General features: G+C 54.0%; 1 protein-coding gene across 1 annotated transcript; it reads right to left on the reverse strand.

The window, feature by feature from the left end:
- On the reverse strand, nt 1-16,685 carry SLC35B4 (solute carrier family 35 member B4). Its single transcript, XM_044428776.1, has 10 exons — nt 16,609-16,685; nt 12,075-12,188; nt 10,877-10,979; nt 10,500-10,549; nt 9,337-9,418; nt 8,604-8,667; nt 8,073-8,182; nt 6,004-6,079; nt 5,182-5,257; nt 1-3,356 (listed from the first exon to the last, which is right to left on the reverse strand). Exons 1-10 carry the CDS (start codon nt 16,683-16,685, stop codon nt 3,110-3,112), a joined length of 999 nt encoding a protein of 332 aa, XP_044284711.1. The 3' UTR covers nt 1-3,109.
- Between the last annotated feature and the right edge of the window lie 1,232 nt (nt 16,686-17,917).

Here is a 17,917-nt window from a genome sequence, read left to right on the forward strand (position 1 = left end):
TTTGAAGTCAAGTTTTTTTATTTAAACATTATGAACCTTCTCCATTTCAAGTACACAGGGAAGATTCCATCTCTAGCTTCTTTGTCTCCCTCCCTGCACAAGTTTCTCTGAAATCCCTGATAACCCTTCGAGATGCTCCTTCCTCAAAATGTTGGGCACAGACCTGTTCAAAGCAGAGGAATTATGCCCTGGTGCATGTGAGGACTATGCAAGGAACCGGGAGCTGCCAAAAGAAATACATGACACGTAATTCTCAGAGGATGGTGTGACTGTTGTTGGAGGGAATTTCTTAACCGCTAATAGAAATAGAACTAATACTCGCCATCATAACCACAATGAGAGAGACCTGGCTGCCATCCTCTTGGGGCAGGATTAACAGTTACCTAAACTGTGAAGCTACCTGTGGTCACTCACCTGCCTGAGACAGTCAGGCCTATCCTGTATGTTCCTGTACTCCCAGAAAGAAGTACACCAGCCCTAGGATGCGTGAAGCACGAGAAAATACAGCAAAAGCCAATGGACACAGAACAGCATCTGCCAGCACAGGGATCTATTCTGGCAACTAGCAAACATGGAGATCCACTTTTGTACAGAAGTGGTGGACACACGCACATGTACCAATTCCTGACACGCGTGCGGCACCCAAAAATGCTGCAATGCTCCTAGGACATCAGAACATCCGGCAGTTGGAAAGCCCTAACACTACAGTGTGAACAAAAGGTGTTTCCAGTGTCCAACGGGAGAAAGGGGTAACATGTGCTAAATATGAAGAAAGAATGCAGTTCTGTTGTTTATAGCGTTCGGGGATGCCTTTGAAGACGCTCGTAACAGTTCTCTATAAATATGCATGAAACGGATGGCCGTGTCGCTTTAAATTAAAAAGCAGGCATAACATTAAAACCTAGGAGAACTAAAAAGGGCAGAAGAACAGATTAGAATGAGGTGCCCCGTGGGCACCCCGAATTTCAGCATATGTACAAGTTGTTCATGTCAAGCAGTCATCCGAACTGAGGCACACACCGAAGGCGTCAGTGTCCCCACGTCTTTTAACGAACGATGTGTCACCAGATGCTTTTCATGCCTCCTGCTTAGCACAGCTGAGAGGCAGGCCGCCAGCCACGCGAGCATCGGCCGAGGGGACAAGATGGTCCTAAGGGGAGAGGCACCCGTGGCTGAACGCGGCTGCCCATCAAGGCAGGCTGCTGGACGGGGCGCCTGGCCAAGACAGTTCCTTCCGCTGCCCTTCCACCCTGGCCCACTCGCACAGGGACAGTTCTCACCCAGGCCGCCCACGCCCACCAGCAGCCCCATTCCTCACGGCTAACACCACAGCCAAGTCTTGGGGGAATGGCCACACCAGAAATTTACTCTAGATGCTAGTTTCCAAAAAGCAGAGATTCCCCCCAGGAATCCTGGGAACCGAAGTTGGGGGAAAGCTCTGCATTGGAGACTTCTTTGTCCAACCCGGTGCACTCCAGACTACAGCTCCCATAATTCCCAGGCAATGCAACCAATGGCAAGGCTTCGACCTAAGAACAGGCTGTGGAACAAAAAGATGACTGACCTGCAAAGCGGAGCTGCCGCTCGCCTCTTCCCGCCTGGCATTTTGGCTGGCTGGCCTGCCCAACAAGTCCTTGCATTGCAGAAACTAGCATGTCAGCTGAATGAGACCAGAGCCCTTCTCCTTGGCATCTAGCTTCCTACATGCAAGGACCCAAAAAGCACATTTTCCAGTTCCGGTGAGTGGGAGTAACAACCCAACTGAGGGTCATCTAGAAAGCTGCTTCTGTACGAGGGATTACAGTTCCCAGGTGCCACTTCCGCACAGCCTGACAAAATGCCTGGCCACCCCAGCCGAATTTTGCAGAGGAAACCAACTCCACCCACCTGAAGCTTTTACGCTGCTGAGCAGAGCTCACAGCTGTGATCCAAGGGGAAACCCCCCTTCCATGGCCACGCTCCTTCTGAGCTCGCGTGCATGTGGGGGGCAGCAGGCCCCTCCTCCTTCCTCAGGGCCAAAATGCGCCTTAGTTCTCACGGCCATGGCAAATTATGGCCTCCCCAAAACAAGCAAGCAAAAGGAATGCCCTTTTCTTCTCAGAGGAATTGCTTTTCGTAGGAAGTAGCGTTCAGTCCCACATCTGTGCCAACAGATTCAGGCTCACCAACTCAGCAGGAACTATATACTTTGGCAGACTCAATCCACATGGAACCAATTCAGTGCCTTTTGGTGTACAAGGGAAACAGCCGGAGTGGAGATTACAACCGATCCGACTGAAACCCGAGCCTCACCACACACCTACAGCACCTTTTGAGAGCACGGGAAGCCAGCGTGCGAGATCATGGGGTCTGTCATCCTCCCCCGGTAATAGCATTTTACATTTTTTTAGGATGCCACGAACATCACCACGGGCTTTGGTGTGGCGTGTAATTCATCTGCAGGCTGTGCCTGTCTTGGGAGGGGCGTGACTATTCACTGCCAAATCAGCATTTGCATTTCCTAAAGAAAAGGTGTGCTTTACAGGTTACCTCGTGGTGACTTGCACACGTTAATTTCCTAGATTCAGCATTTCTATTTGTGCTCTTTCGGCTTTTCAGGGTGGCGACTGTCATGATGCAAAGGAAGGGTTGCTATGCGAGGCCTCAGGAGCGTGACAAGCTACCCCCGTGACGTCGGGCACCTAAACCATACAGGGGGCAAAAACGGACCTGCACAGGGCTGGCTCACCTCATCAACACTGCTTGTTACTTCAGCAGCCATTAAAAAGAAAGAAAAAGAAAACAGGGAGTGCTGGTTCATAATTGCGTAATACTCTGGAACAGCACCCCATTGGTCTAGGCAATGATGTTTCATTGGTGTAAGCAAAGGAGAACGCTCAGGATCCAGCCCAAGGACTCCCCACTTCCGGGACTTTCTCGTCTGCTTGGCACGGCCAAGATCAGCTATTTTTGTATTACAAAAATCAATCCCCCACCTCCATGAGAAGGGAATTCACTTCACCCTAGAAAAACCTCCATTCGGAAATTCACTTCGCCCTAGAAAAGCCTCCGTCAGGAAAGGTCTCGCTCCCAGGGGAGAAGCCGCGGGCTTTTCCATGCCCGTCCACGGCTACGCCAGCTTCTTCCCCGCCCGCTTCTGCTCCAGCAGGCCAGCCAGGCTGTTCCACACCTCCGTGTACATCAGAGTTCCCACGAAAACAAAGAAGGTGCCCAGCCAGTGCCAGGCCGTGAAGGGGTTCCGGAAGTACAGGATGGAGACGATCAGGCTGACGAACTTGCGCAGCGTCACGACGAGCGTGACGGTCAGGGAGGTGCACTCGGTGGTGAGGATGAAGACGCCTCGGATGCAGATGTATCTGGGAAGGGGAGAGTTAAGGAGAAAGGAAACGGGGGTCGGGGCAGAAAATGAGGACGCTTGGGAAGAGGCGTGTGCAGGTTTGGAATCAGTCTGTCAGGAAGCTCCAGAAATATGCAAGTATCTTCAAGGACGCAGCCTGCCATTCCTGCACCAAACACCCAAAAGCCTCGAAAGCTGAGGCTTAGGAGCAAGCGGAGGGCACGGCTTGGAGGCCGAGAAAAGAGGCTGAAAGACCCTGTGGCAGACTCAAAAAAAAAAAAATCTCATGGTCTCTCAGGTGATATTGGGAGATGTCAGGACTGCACCCCAAATCAAGGAGAAAGGAGCTTTTCTTCCACACCCCAGTATTCTCCAGACACACTGGAAGGAAGCTCCCATAATTCCCAGCCAGCACGGTCCATGGGGCTTCTGGGTGTTGCCGTCCAACACATCTGGACAGCACCAGGTTGGGGAAGGCAGGGAGGGAATTATTCTGTGCATGATCTGGGACAACCAAACAGACTGAGAGGCAAAATGCTGTTAGTGGCCAATAGGAAAAGAACAAACAAACTCGAATGCCACAGTTTTTGGCTTCAGGAAAACGTGGTTTGTTACAATTATGTGCAAAATGAGGGTCGGTATGCCTGCTGATGCAGCTGCAATTCACGGGAGACGGGAACTTCCGGGTGCCACTGGCAGCAGGGGCCTCAAGAAAAAGGAGAACTGGCCCCCGTTTTGTGCTACGCCTTCAAGCTGAATTTTCCGGGTGGTACTGGAAGGATAAAGTGTTGGATCTGGAGAAGTATTTCTGTGTTTAACTTGGTTTTACACTTCTCTGTTGTTTTTATGACGAGTTACAGGTGAAAGACAATTTTTGTACGCACACACATGAAAAGGAGGAAAAGCTTTCCAGGGGCTCGGGCTCGGTGCTGGTTTTAAACGCAAAAGCGTAACACATTCCTTTCCTCACAGCCAGTGATTAGAGCATCTTGAGAACAGATGTATCTCCACAACTCCATCTCTCTCTCTCTCTCCCTCTCTCTGCCAATGTGTCTGCACAGGGACGCACCTAGTTCAAGACACCCTACAGAGAAGCAGGGAGAACCGTTTGCTGCCTGTGCAAAGGCATTCGAACAGAAGAAGGGTCAGGCGAGGCCCGGCTAAGGGCCATCTGCCCGGAGAAATCCACGAGCAAGACATGAATGCAGCAGCACCCATGTTCCCCAGCAACTGGAGTGCAGCATAAAGAGCTTCGTCCAACCAGATTCAATATTGCCATTTAAGGCAGGTTGTGAGATTTAGGGAGGGCAAAATATTTGCAGGGTTCCATTAAAATTTTGCATCGTTGCACCATTACGCCAACAAAATTCCATCACCCATCAATGTCCACCCTTTTCTGAGCATTACAATGGAGTTCTCCAATTGAAATCAATCTATTTGATTTCTATTTTCTCCTTTGAGAAAAGGAGGTTTGGTCTTGCTCGATTTTAGGAAAAGTGGTTTTAAAATGTCTGCTAGGCAAAAAGACAACTTTTATGAGAAATGAGAGCACTTTGGTGGCTGGGCAGTACAGAAAATAATTCAAATTGATTAATTAATAAGTGCACCCAAAAATGCTCATGCATTTTCATCCAAACGTTAAAAAATCAGTTTTCAAGGTGAACCAAACTTAAAACTGGAGAAATGCTTGAGATGAGCCGAACTCAAGAGTGGAAAAATGCAGAAGAGTGCAGGGGCTCACTGATCTCTGAATGAGCTTCCGGAGCCCGACCTGCCATCGAGGGAGCCCGAATAGGTCCGCGGCCTGCCGGACTGAGCATTAACAAGGCGCACGGGAAGGATACTGGGTTATGACATTCATGATGAGGTAGAACCACATCGTGGGCAGGCTGAGCCCAAACACCGGCAGCTGGAACGGCTCTGCGGAAGAGGCGAGAATGTGAGAAGGCTCTGAAGATCTTGGGCAGCTGTGTGAAGCGTGACAAGCCCACCCACCCACCCTCCTGCAACATCCTTCTGAGCATGGGAGAGCCATCTAAGAAAGTGGACAAGGCGGGGCTGTCCAGTCCAGTCCAGTCCAGGGCGCCAAATGCAACCGGCATGGACAGCAGATACGGCAACTCAGGGTCCCACGGATGATCATACCCGTTTTTCCTGTCCCCTTCACTGCCAGCTGGTTTGAACAGCTTTTGTCCCTATTCTAGACAGCCAAAAAGTCTTTAAAAGCCCCATCGGTGGGGGTGTTCAAAGATAGGCTGGACATGCACATGGTGGGCATGTTGTGAGCGGAGCCGGCTGGAGCCGGGGGTCAGACTAGATGGCCCAGGAGACCCCTTCTGACCCGCTCTGTTTCTATGTTTCTATGTTTAGCCCAAGCTTTTCCCTTCAGTCCCCCTCCTTCTCCCCCCCACCCCCTCCCAGCACTGGATGCAGTCCCTGAAAAGGCCGCCAACTTGAACGTGGCCCTTGGCTGGAAGAGGCGCCACGCTGCTGGCCAAGCGTTTGTCTTCCCCGCAACCCGAGCAGCAATCGCCTCCTACACGGCCGGATTTGACCCCCGGGCTGAGGCAACAGACCCCTGGGATAGCAGGAAGCTGGGCGGCCAGCTTTGGGTGGGGGGAGCAGGGCGGAAAGGGTCGGCGGCCCGCAGGAGGCGTGGGACTCACCGGACCGGCTGAAGAGCAGAGCGTGCCGGAGGATGTCTGGAGCCAGGAGCAGAAACCCCGGGAGGGGGAGAGCGTGCTGTCGGGAGCAAGGACAGAAGGCACATCAGCAGAGGCCAGGTGGGGCCTGCCCAGGTGCCGGGCACCTGTTAGTGACACACGGGTGCATGAGGGGGTGTCCCAGGGGAGACCTGTTCTCCCCTGCAGAGGAAGGCAGGACATGTTCCAGTAGAGCAATGCTCAGGGAGCCAAGATCCAAGGTGGATGCCAAGGTGGATGCCATCCAACCAGGACCCCCAGGGCATGGAATGGGCTTCCACGGGAGGTGCTGAAGCCCCAGCAGTGAGGGTGTTCAAGGAGAGGCTGGACATGGTGTCCTGCAAGAGCAGGGGGTTGGACTTGATGGCCTTCATGGCCCCTTCCCACTCTATTCTTCTATGATTCTAGGCATGTCGTGAATGGAGCCGGCTGGAGCCGGCTGGAGGCGGGGGTCAGACTAGATGGCCCAGGAGGCCCCTTCTGACTCGCTCGGTTTCTGTGTTTCCATCAGCAGCCTCCTCCTTCTTGGAGCAGGGCTAAGAGTCCATTCAAGAAACGTTCGTCCCAGAGGGTTGTTGGAAGGGCTCTGGGATGCTTTCTAGCCCAACTCCCCCCAAACAACCAAAGCCGGCAATCTGGAGGAAATGCCCCCCAAACCAGCTGCCTGGCCTTAGAAACTCCCTTTCTCTGTAACGTTCCACCAACATCTGCCCACCTGGAGCTGAAGCCCCGGGAATCCAGGCCTTGTGGCCCTTTCTGGGACAGCCCTGCAGGGGCTGGAAGACGGCAGCCGCGTCTTCCTTGCTCTCCGGCCATCGCTTCTCCAGGCCGGAGACGCCCGTGTCTTCCAGCCCGTTCCTTTCAGGGGACCTCTTCCCTCCTTTCTGCCTCTCTGTCTACCTACGTACCTCTCCCAAGTGGCCCCCAGCCTTCCTCAAGTGCAGCACCCACAACTGGACACACAGCTAAGCACTGATGCATCCACCCGATGGAGTCTGATCAGAGAACTGCTACTGAAACAATGGTTTTGAAACAAAACACACACCTTCCATTTGGAAGGGCCATGGATGCAGCTTTTATTTGCAAAGTGCAATTTTAGATGTGCCCAGCCGTTGTAACTGAGTGGCCTAGCTCATCCCTCCCCAGACTGGTCCTGGGGATGCTGGGGATTGTAGTCCAACACACCGAGAGGGTACCAAGTTGGGAAGGGCTGGAGCGTTTGAAGACTTGGTAGCAGGTACAAGATGGTCAGATCGCACAACCCCAATTCTGGCCTGCTTGCGTTGGCTGCCTAGATTCTTTCGAGTCCAGTTCAAGGTGCTATTTATTGAAGGCCCTCACTGCTTGGGAGCACGGTATCTGACAGCGCGCCACTCCCGAGGGCGAGCGACCCAGACAGTGCGATCAGAATCTGTCGCCCGCCTCCGACTGCCGCTTCCAAGGGAGGCCCAGTTGCTGGCCACAAGAAGGGCCTCTTCAGTGGTGGCCCCCCGTTGCGGAACAAGCTCTCCAGAGGCCCAAGACGCACCAACCACAGCATCCTTTCAACACCAGATTAAGACTGTCCTCTATTGCCAGGCACTCAATCAGTTTCCTGGGGCTTCCTTAGCTGCTTTAAAAGATTATCTTATTAATTCGTATCGCCTATTGCAATGTTTTGTGTGTGTTATAATTTGGTTTTAAATTTCGTATGATGAGCTTTATATTATTTTTTAAATATCGTTCTAGAGCATATCTTTATGTGCTGCAAACCACCTAGAGGGCTCCGGCTTCACGCAAGCCATTCCACCGTAGCTGCTTCAAAGCCTGCAGCAACGCAGGCAAGGAAAGCGTCACCACTTCGCTCCACGGAATATTTAAGGTCAGCCCCTCACCTGTGACCCCCCCCCCACTTAAATCCCCCCAATTTTAATCGTGCATCTGAACCGACAGGTCTGAAAGCGTGACGGAATTGCTTTACGTGGCTAAAAAGCCACGTCAGGGAGAGGGGGGGGTCCGACTCCCTCCCCATCAGAAGCACGGCAGCCGCTTACGTTGTAGAAGAGAGCTTCCTTGGAGTGCTTGCCAAAGTCCGCGTAGAGGGTCTCCTGGAAGATCCCCATCCGGGCCGACATGAGAAGGGCGAAGGTCAGCGCCGCGATACCTGGAGCAGAAGTGGCTCGAATGGGGCCGGCTTGCCGGCTGCTCCCACAGCTTCCAGCGGACCCCCTTCCCCCTCCCCACGGCTAGCGAAAACAGCGCATGTGCTTGCGCATGTGCCCCCAAGCGCCATTTCTTGCGGGGAAGGCGGGGTGCGACTCAAAGGGATAAATTCTGGGAAGGTGCAATATTGATAAGCGATTATTTTGTGGCCATGACAGCGCTTTCAATGTGCACTACACTGGGGTGCGTTCGGGGACAACGAGCCTAAATTATCCGCAGAACGTAGGATGAATAATTTAGGATAGGGTTGTGAGCAGCAGGCTGAAATATGGCTCTCTGGCGCTCGGCGGACCCTGTTCCAAGGAACGGAGGTGGATGCGCAATATCTCCGCACCTTCGTGTGGGGGGGGGGCGTTACCAACCTAGCAGCCACCAGATGAAGGCAGAGACGCTCTCTTCATCTTCGCTTGGGTTCGGCGCAGACGTCTAAAGAAGCAAAATCAGGAAAAGGAGAGAACGTCAGGCCCTGCAGCTTTGCATTTACGCAGCGTGTGTTCTTGTAAAATGCTTCTTGGAAAAGGCCTGCATGTCCATGAAGGGCTCGATATTGGGGGGAGAAACGGCGTGTCTTGCAACATGGGGGGGCGCCTTCCCTGATGCCGGCTGCAGCAGAGACTGCCTCTGCACCACCAGTCAGGCAGGGCCTGGGACAATTTAAACTAGCTAAATGTAAGGAATTGCAAAGTAGCGGTGCTCGCTCTTCTCTGCCACTGGCAAAGAGAAATTAAAGCAAGCTCCCACTCCTTCCCTTCCTTTTCGGTTTAAAACACGCAGAAAAGAGAGGCGGCGGCCATGCCTGCAAAGAGGCTGCAAAGAGGCCAAAGGGTGCTGGCCGGCCTGGGCTGGGCCGCAGGGAGGCGCAGGGGCCGGTGGGACTGGCTTCACCCAGCGAGAAGACGCGGGGGGGGGGGGGGGGGGGGTGGGGCGGGCCCCCCCTCTGGGGGGGGGGGGGGGGGGGGGGGAGCAGCGCTTGGGCCCTGCCTGCTTTAGGCGAGGGGGCTGGGCAGCGCTGCTCCTGGCTGTGGGTGGTGCCCTGGAGATGGGATGCGAGTGCAGAGCTCCTGGGAGAGGGGCAGGGCACAGGGCCGTCCTTACCACTTGCTTGGCAGACATGAAGGTGCAGGTGAAGATCCCCAGGGACACCAAGGCGATGGAGGTGTATTTGGAGACGGTGTACCTGTGCAAGGCAGAGAGAGGTTCAGCAGGAAAGGCCAAGACAGAGCCCTGCAGCGAGCCTTGGCTCTGTCCCACACACTGCACAGACTGGCAGTGTGTGGGACAGAGCACAGACTGACACTGCACAGACTGACAGTGTGTGGGAAGCTTGGACTACAGCTCCCACCACCTCCACTGGCCATGCTGATAGGGGATGATGGGAGTCCTGGTCCCGCATCTCTGGAGAGTGGCCGGTTGGAGAATGCTGGCTTTGAGAATCACCATTTTCACTTAAGAAAGAAGAGCAAGATTAAAGCGGAGGGGCACTTTCCTAGTCCTCATGGTTGGGTGGACACCATGTATTTAGAGCAGTGCTTAAAACACCAGCACAGTGATTTAAAGAGCGCCTTTGAAGCGTGGGATGCTCCTGACGGCAACCCCGCAAAGTCCCGCAACCCCCGCACTGTGGGCGGAAGGCGGGGGGCAGGTGCTGAGGCCAGAGCAAGGTTTGCCTACGGTCAGTGGAGGACGAATTTGTGGCACTGCCTCACGCCTGCGACTTCCCACTCGCAGCCGAGTCTCTTGGGAATCACGGGGGCTGGGGAAGCCCAGCGGCCAGCCCCTCCTCGTGCCTCCCTCCCAGTTCCAGCTCACCGCTAGGCCATCTGCAGGCACGGCCCAAGCCTGTCCTTTGCAGATGACCTCAGGACCGAGCCCAGGATGGGACGCTCGAAGGAGCAGTGACTGGCAGCGGAAAGCCCGACGAGCTCCTGGGCCCACACGGGGCCCTCCTGGCCCACCGCCGGCTGCTCCCGGAGGCCTTCCCAGCGCCCGGCGTGTCAAGCCGCCCAGTCCATCCACGACAGCAGAGGACTTGCGTCCATTCAGGACCAAGGAGAGAGGGCTTTGCAGAGAAGGTGCTCGTTCTAGCGAGGCCGGGCCTCGGCACTTGACCTTTGGGTCTTCCTTCGCTTCTGTGCCCCACGGCAGCATTCAAACCTGGGCACCCCACAGCGGGCTCTCCCAGCAGTGCCGCTCCTCGCTTAGCAGGTGCAACCTTATCCCCAGACTGTTTCACAGACAACAACACAAAGCCAGCTCACCTTTTCTTCAGGATGATGATACCCAGAGCCATGTTTGCTATCAGAGATCCCTGCAGGGAAACGGAGAGAAGCACAGGCAAGGGAGGTCAGTGGCGACTGCAAGCGGGCAAAATGCCCGCCGGTTTGTTTGCTCACTCCGTGTTTATCTTTCCTTTCCTCCAAGGAGCCCGGCGGGGTGGAAGGAGCACAGCGGGCACTGGAAGTGTCTCTGGACCAGCCAGACTCTCAGCCCAGCCTACCTCACAGGGTTGTTGTGAGGACAACACCGAGAGGAGGAGCAGGAGGAGAATTATACAAGCTGCCTCGAGCTCCTTGGAAAGGAGAAAAGGTGAGATATAAATGTACTGAATACATGAAAGGCTCAAGACGGAACTCACCGATCGAAATATCATGTGCAGCGGCATTGCAATGTTCAAGTTGAGTGCGTAGTTGTTCACCACGCTGACCGTGAAGAACATGGCCACCATGATCAGGTAGTACCTGCCAAAAGAGCCCCAAAGCATTTGCCCCCAGGGCCGGAAAAGAGCAGCGATGCAGCTTTCCCAAAGGGGCCCTGAATCAGACAGTTTTGGCAAAGCTTTTCACAGCCCAAGGCGAACTGAGACTCACTCCACCCAGTAAATGAAACCTGCATGAAAGAAGCTGGCCGTGCCAGTTTTATTTGCTTTAGAAATCTCTGATTTCACCCCCGCCCCGTGTCCAAAGGTAAATCAATGGAAATATGTGATTAGGGGAGGTGGATAACAAGCGTGAACCTTTGCATGAGAAATATTTTTATTGGAGTAATTGCAAATGTTTTTACAGGCATGACAATCCTATTTTGGACTGTATCCAGTGTTTGTCTTACCCGGAGCGAGACTTAAGTTAGTTAACTCAGATACTATGTCTTACAGCCATAGTAAAAGAGGGGAAAAAAGGAAATCTTAACAAAACCTGTGAAGATACAAATGGCAAAATCTTAGGCAGGTTTAAACAGACAAAGGCCTACAAGCCCCAGCTGAGCTGGCTGGAGCACGTGGGAATTTTTCTGTCTTTTTCTGTCTAAACTTGCACATGGCTGAACCTCAAGTTTAGGCTGCAGTCCAAAGCACACTTAATAAGCCTGAAAGTACGCAAGGAAGACTTGCTTCTGCATTGCATATGGGGCACTGCACTGTCTGTGTGTCTGCACACAAGCAAGCGTGCAATCCTGTATATATCTGGACATGGCTGCAAGTTGCAGGTCGCTGTTCTGACCAAGCAAGCAGAAACTGGTGCCATAAAAGTGCTTTCAGGACTGACACCTGAAAAATGTTAATTCTAATTCTGATTTTAGATGCAACTGCTACAATTTCCAGTGTGACTGATTTTGGTTGCAATTTTTATTATAAAGCTATGCACTTGCCCGGGGGGAAACACGGCCATGGAAATTTCCTGCAGAAATTTTTCCACTCTGCATCACGGAGGTCAGGAAGAAAGGTGATTTCCCTGGGAGAGATTTTAGGCCAAGTGCAGGTGAGAGTCTCAGGTGCCCTCCAGCACAGAGAGAAACTGTACCATCAACGGCACCCCCTATAAAGATCGGCTCCACCATACCTGATCGGGATTGCAGGCCGTTTCCTCCCAAAGTTTGCTTCGAAGATGAAACCTTCCATGGCGATGAAGAAGAACTGGGCGAACGTTACTAAGTTCCCACATCCTGGAAATTCCCTGCAGATTTGAGCGGGAAAGGGAAGGGCAGGGGATGGGGAAGAAGAGAAGGACGAAGGATGCATGAAAACACTTGCGACTGCCGGACGCCATCCCAGAACAGCACATAAAATAATCAAGGTATAACATAAATTGGGCTGAAAACTGGTTTTGAATTCCCCTGGGCCTGCAATGACATTTTGGCCAAGATGACTCGGTAGCCCAGATAAATTAGTCTCTGTGCACAGGGAAAAGAATAACATGAGAAGCGGGACCCAAAAGTAAGAGGGACACTGGAAACAGGTCCACCAAGAAAGACAGAGAGAAACAAGCTGGTAATGGAAACTATTGGCCAGAACATTTCTAGCTGCTTGGAGAAATTACTTAACGAGGGATTTATGTGTGGCCAGCACTGGATGCACGTCATGTGACCTGCAAGCCGCACGGCCCCAGAGATGCGATTTTGCAGAGAAACAAGGGATGGTGGGAAAGGGATGCCGGGCTTCCCGTGGGCCCCCTAAGCGTCCAAACATCTGGCCGTGTCAGGGTGCTGCTGGGGGGAAGGTTTGCGTCCCAGGGGGATCACGTCAGTCTGCTGCACAGAGCGGGCTCGTCAAGACCAAAAGGGAATTCTTCTCTTTCCAAAGAGCAAATTCGGGGAGCTGAAGGGAATCAAAGACCTTTCTGCAGCCATGCAGCCACCGTGGCTAGGAAGCACCCAAAACTGGAGCTGCAGCGCACGGGCTGGGGAGAGAACCCAGCAAGCGGCCCTCCCGGCTGCCTCCACGCCAGCCCCGGGCGCAGGCTTCATTTTATTTATTTATTTAGAATATCTACATGCTGTCCTTTCTCAGAGCCTCAGGATGGCTTACATACATACATAAAATAACAACAACAACAACAACAATAATAATAATATATAAAACATGATACAAATAAAATTTCAGATCCACCCTGGCTGCAGATTAAAACAAACATAGTTAATATTAAAAGTTATTAAAATATTGCTGCACTAAAAAGGTCTTCGCCTGGCGCTGAAACACAAACAACGACGGCGCCAGGCGGGCCTCTCTGGGGAGCGCGTTCCATAGGCGGGCGCCACCACAGAGAAAGCCCTTAGCGACAGCAGGGGGAGACACGACTCCCCGCTCTCGCTCTGCATCATCAGACCGCCCGAGAGAGCCACCGATGGCCACAGGTGCCCGTACAGAAGCACCCGCCTTTGATTCGCCGCTATCGCTGGCATCCCGTTGCAGGACAGCCGTTCGGCGCCTCCCAGAAAACAGGAGCGCTCTCGAGGTGCTGATGCAGCATAATTGTTATTATTACACCGCGTTTACATCCCACCTGTTTCCTCTCGTGAGGAGCTCCAGCCAGCTCCTGTAGCCCCACTGTACCATCAGAACAACACCCCTGCAAGGGAGGTCAGGCTGGGAGGGAGTGACTGACCCAGAAAAGGAGCTCGAGGGCCAAGTGGGGGCCAGAGCCCGGATCTCCCAGGACCCCCTCGGGCACTGCCACCCCGCTGCCTCCCCGGCTTAAAGCTACTTTCCCTCATCTAATAACACACCCTACTGGAACCTGCTGGAAAGTCAGCTGAGACAAATTAGACATGCTGGCTGGGGATGGTGGGAGCTGCAGGCCAACACAGCTGTTTGCAGGGGGCTACTTAAGTCTAAATTGGTACGCAACTGTGCCGGGGATCAAGCCTTCGCTCTCATGGGTCACTGGAAGTTCCAGGAGTGCCGAAAATAGCCCTGAGCCAGCCTTAAAACTTCCAGCCCCGATCTGGTGGGCTGGAATTTCCGCAGACTATATTATATCAAGCTGTAATACGAGTCTTCCCTGCAGAAATTTAGGTGCACTTAAAGGTGCAGAAATGTACACCTGGTATTTTACTCCCTTGCTATTGTCTGTCTGCATTAAACAGCCATTCCTTTTGTGCCCAACCATCGTTCAAATAATCACCAAGCCTATTTCCCCTGTAACTGCAATTTTCCCATGTCATCACTGCTTTTTTCCTTCACCAGTACAAACGATCACTTCCACTTCCTGCATCTTCCATGATCCATTCTTACAACATGAGCGTTTGCTGATCTGATCGTCACCCTTTCACCTCAGACCTTTGCCCTGCCTCCCTGCTGTATTTTTTAAATTAATTGCTGTAATCAGTTTCAAATGAAAGTTCTCATTGGGCCTTCCCAGCACAGCCCTGCTGCCACACTGAAGCACTGAAAAAACAACATTTTTGAGAATATGGTTTGTCTACCAGCACATTGGAATCCTCGTCCTCCACCAAGGTGCTCTTACATGCGTCTGTGCAAGAGTTTTTAACAGTTAACATATAACCAATATGTGTGCAAAGATTAGCCCTGCTGGTAGACTATGCCAAAGTCCAGCCAACCTTCTGGAGTCCTTCGCAAGGATGCCACCGACCAAAACGTCCCAGCTGGGTGGTCCACCAGAGAACGGCCATCTTTTGTGGGCTCACCCGAGCACCAAATGACCTGCCTCCTTCCCCTTTCCTTACTAGCACACAACACAGAAACAGAAACCGAGCGAGTCAGAAGGGACCTCCTGGGCCATCTAGTCTGACCCCCGGCTCCAGCTGGCTCTGCTCAAGGCATGCCCACCATGTGCATGTCCAGCCAATCCTTGAACACCCTCACCAAGGGGCTCCAACAACCTAACCTGTCTTTTATTTAAAAAGCAAAGGCCCATGTTAGCCACAAGAAAAACAGATCCAAAATCCTTATTAGTAAAATACTTTTATTACGCCAAGCTAGTCAACATCATTGCGTTGGGGTCAACATCTTGCCAAATGAAGAGACCTCAAAACCTTCACAAGCCTGCACACTCCGTGGTTTTTTTGGTTGGCCCAAGAAAGGTATTAGCTTCATATGGATCTGAGTGCTATTTAGAATTCATACCCCACCATATGCTGCTGAGGAGGCTATTTAGCACAGCAAAGAACAAGCTGAAGCGATTAAAGGGAACATTAAAGACCCATGAGCGGAAGCCGATGCAAGGATGAGCAAAAGAGGTTGGAGGCACCATGCAATATCTGAATGCCTTCTGGAATTAAGGTGTTTTACGGTCCCCCTAAAACGGCAGTGGAGTTGGCATTTTACCGTCTCTGCGATGGGAGTTCCATGGCCCCAAATGTCACCAGGCCACTCACTCTTCTCCCATCCCATCCACCAGCCACCCTTCACCAGAAGACCCATGCAGTGAGTCTTGCAGCTGGCTGGCAGGTTATCTGGCCAGGTGTGTCAGAGGTCTCCCTGCTCCAGGTGCAGCTGTGATGGATGAACCAGAATGGCAGTGACAAAAGGCCCCTGTGGCACCAGCGGACCAACAATCGCCAAGCGATCCAAGTCCCCCAGCGGCGTCTTCAGAGGGTTCACAGAGATGAGGGTGGGCACTCGGTGGCCTGCCAGGTGTTTGGGCTTATATCCCCCAAGATCCTCCATCATTGGCTATGTTGGTGAAGACTGAGAGGACGCCTAAATATCTTGGAGCACCCCTGGGGCAGGTGTTTGAGAAAGCACCGGGCACCAAAGAGGGGCCACTGTGGCGTTCCCCAGAGCATGTGGGACCTGCCCCCAGGTGTGATGCCTCCAGCCCTGACTTAGCCAAATGGGCCCCAGAGATGCCATAGGGCCAGTCCAGAATTCAACCAGAAGGCCCAGCGGTCAGTGGGGACACACACCTCGCGCCCATGTCAAAATGCCCCCTCTCAGAACACGCGGCCCCTCCTCCAAAGAGCTCGTCCGTCAAGGTGCTTCCACCGCCAGACTCGGACCCGGTGTCCTCAGACCCACGCGGCCGGCTCCATCCCCCCCAGACGGAGCCTACGGCCTGCACGGACAGGGGCCCCGGCGCGCACCCAGCGCCAGCCACCCCTGTGCGGGTCCAAGGCACGCGAGCGCGGCGGATGCGCGGGCCCCACCGTTCCAGGGCTGCCTCCGCCGTCACCCCTCCACGCGTGGGTCACCTGTCCCCACGAAGCACCGTTCAGCCCCCGGCAAACGCCCGCAGTGCCCCCGCCCAGGTCTCCGCCACCTGCCCGGCCCGGCCCGGCCCTCCTTCGCCTGCCCACGACACCTTCGCAGGCCCCCTCGGCACTCCGGGAGGTGCAGGTGCTTCGACGGGGCAGTCCCGGCCGGCGCCACCCGAGGCGAGCCGCAACGTCCGCGCAGGTACCGACGGCCCGGCACGGCTCCAGCGCCCGCCGCCCGGCGCCGCAGCGGGGAGCGTGTGCGCGCAGGGTGCCGCCGGGGCACGTGCCGGGGGACGGCCCAGGCGGCGGCCGCGGCGGAACTGCGAGGGTGACCCCGGCGGCGCGGCCGGCGGGCTGCGGGGTGACTCGCCGGGGAGCCGGCGCAGGCCGGGCTGCCCCCGCGCGGACGCCGGCAGCCCGCCGCCCCCCGGGCCTCACCTAACCAGCAGCTCCAGGAAGACCACGTTGCTGCAGCAGCCGCCGAAGACCAGCCCCACGGCCAGCCCGGGATGCATCCTCCCGACCGCGCGGAGCCGGCACTCGGGCGGGGCGGGGCGGGGCGGCGCCTCCGCTGCCCGCGCGTGTCCCCTCCCGCCTTCCGTCCGCGGCCGTAGTTCCCGGGCCTCCGCTCCCGACGCCGGCCTACGGCTCTCCGGCACAGCCTGGACTACGGCTCCCAGGAAGCCCCGCGCCGCCGGCGCCGCCTGGCGCACGTGGCCGTCTCCTGCCGGCTGCCCGGGCGGAGTCCCCAAAGGGCTTCTAGGAGTTGTAGTTCTGCCGTCTCGGCCTGGGCGGCGGCTTCTCCATAGGGACTGGCCGCTTGTTTGCAGAAACAAACCAGAGGCGGCGGTCGCCAAGTCACCGGCCTTGGAGGAGGCTTCGGTTGCAGCAGGTAAAATAATGAAGATAATGGTTTTAATTATTTTAATTAAAATAAATTCATTTTATTTTAAATTAAATAATCTAACCAATTTAATTAAATAAATTTAAGTTAAATATTAAATTATTATTTAAATAAATAATGCAGATAAATTAATTTAAATTAAATGTTTAAGATTGATTTGTTTTCTGTCCAGTTATTTTTTTGTTGTTCAGCAAACTTGCAACTCTCCATGAGATTTTACTCTCTCATTTCACGTACACAAAAGTACTTATGATCATTATTGTTCTACAAGTATATTTTTACTTCTCTTGCAAGGACCCTTAGGCAGCTTACAGTCCTCTTGCTTGTCTGCATGTTATCCTCACAACGACCCTGTGAGGTGGATCAGGCTGAAAGTCAGTGACTGGCCCAAAAGCATCCAGAGGGTGAGTTGTAGGACTTTTTTCTGTCCGAATCTGCATCAGATCGCACCTCGAGTAGGACCACTGGTGTCAGCAACTCTTAAGTGTGACTTTCAGGGCTCCTGGATGGGTCTCCTTTTTTCTTACGGGGTCACAGGCGGTGTAAGTCCATGCCCGCTTACCCTGCGTTCAGGGGAGCTCACTTCCAAGTAAGACTGCACAAGATTGCAGGCAAAGAGTTGCATCGCTTCACCTTTGCGCAGAACTAAGGGCTGCCGGTGCCGGTGGCGCTTACACCCATGTAAATGCACACACCAGTGCAGCCTTGCTCAGGAGGAAGCCCCAGGGACCTCAGCGCAGCATCCCGTGAGGTCCCCTGGGCCCGATCGCCCCTGAGTCATCGGGCCCACTCTGCTCCCTGGTATACCGGCAAGCTGGGGTGGCTGGGACCAGCGCCACGCTG

The sequence above is a fragment of the Varanus komodoensis genome, unplaced genomic scaffold (assembly GCF_004798865.1).
Source record: "Varanus komodoensis strain SLA01 unplaced genomic scaffold, ASM479886v1 scaffold1, whole genome shotgun sequence".
NCBI lineage: Eukaryota > Metazoa > Chordata > Lepidosauria > Squamata > Varanidae > Varanus > Varanus komodoensis.

What these genes read in the sequence shown, in the direction of transcription:
- SLC35B4 (XM_044428776.1), bottom strand. Translation starts at nt 16,685, where the DNA reads ATGCATCCCGGGCTGGCCGTGGGGCTGGTCTTCGGCGGCTGCTGCAGC. An exon ending in TTCCTGGAGCTGCTGGTTAG is followed by an intron (nt 12,189 to 16,608) that starts GTGAGGCCCGGG and finishes TCAAATCTGCAG; the next exon opens with GGAATTTCCAGGATGTGGGA. An exon ending in ATCATCATCCTGAAGAAAAG is followed by an intron (nt 9,419 to 10,499) that starts GTGAGCTGGCTT and finishes TGCCTTGCACAG; the next exon opens with GTACACCGTCTCCAAATACA.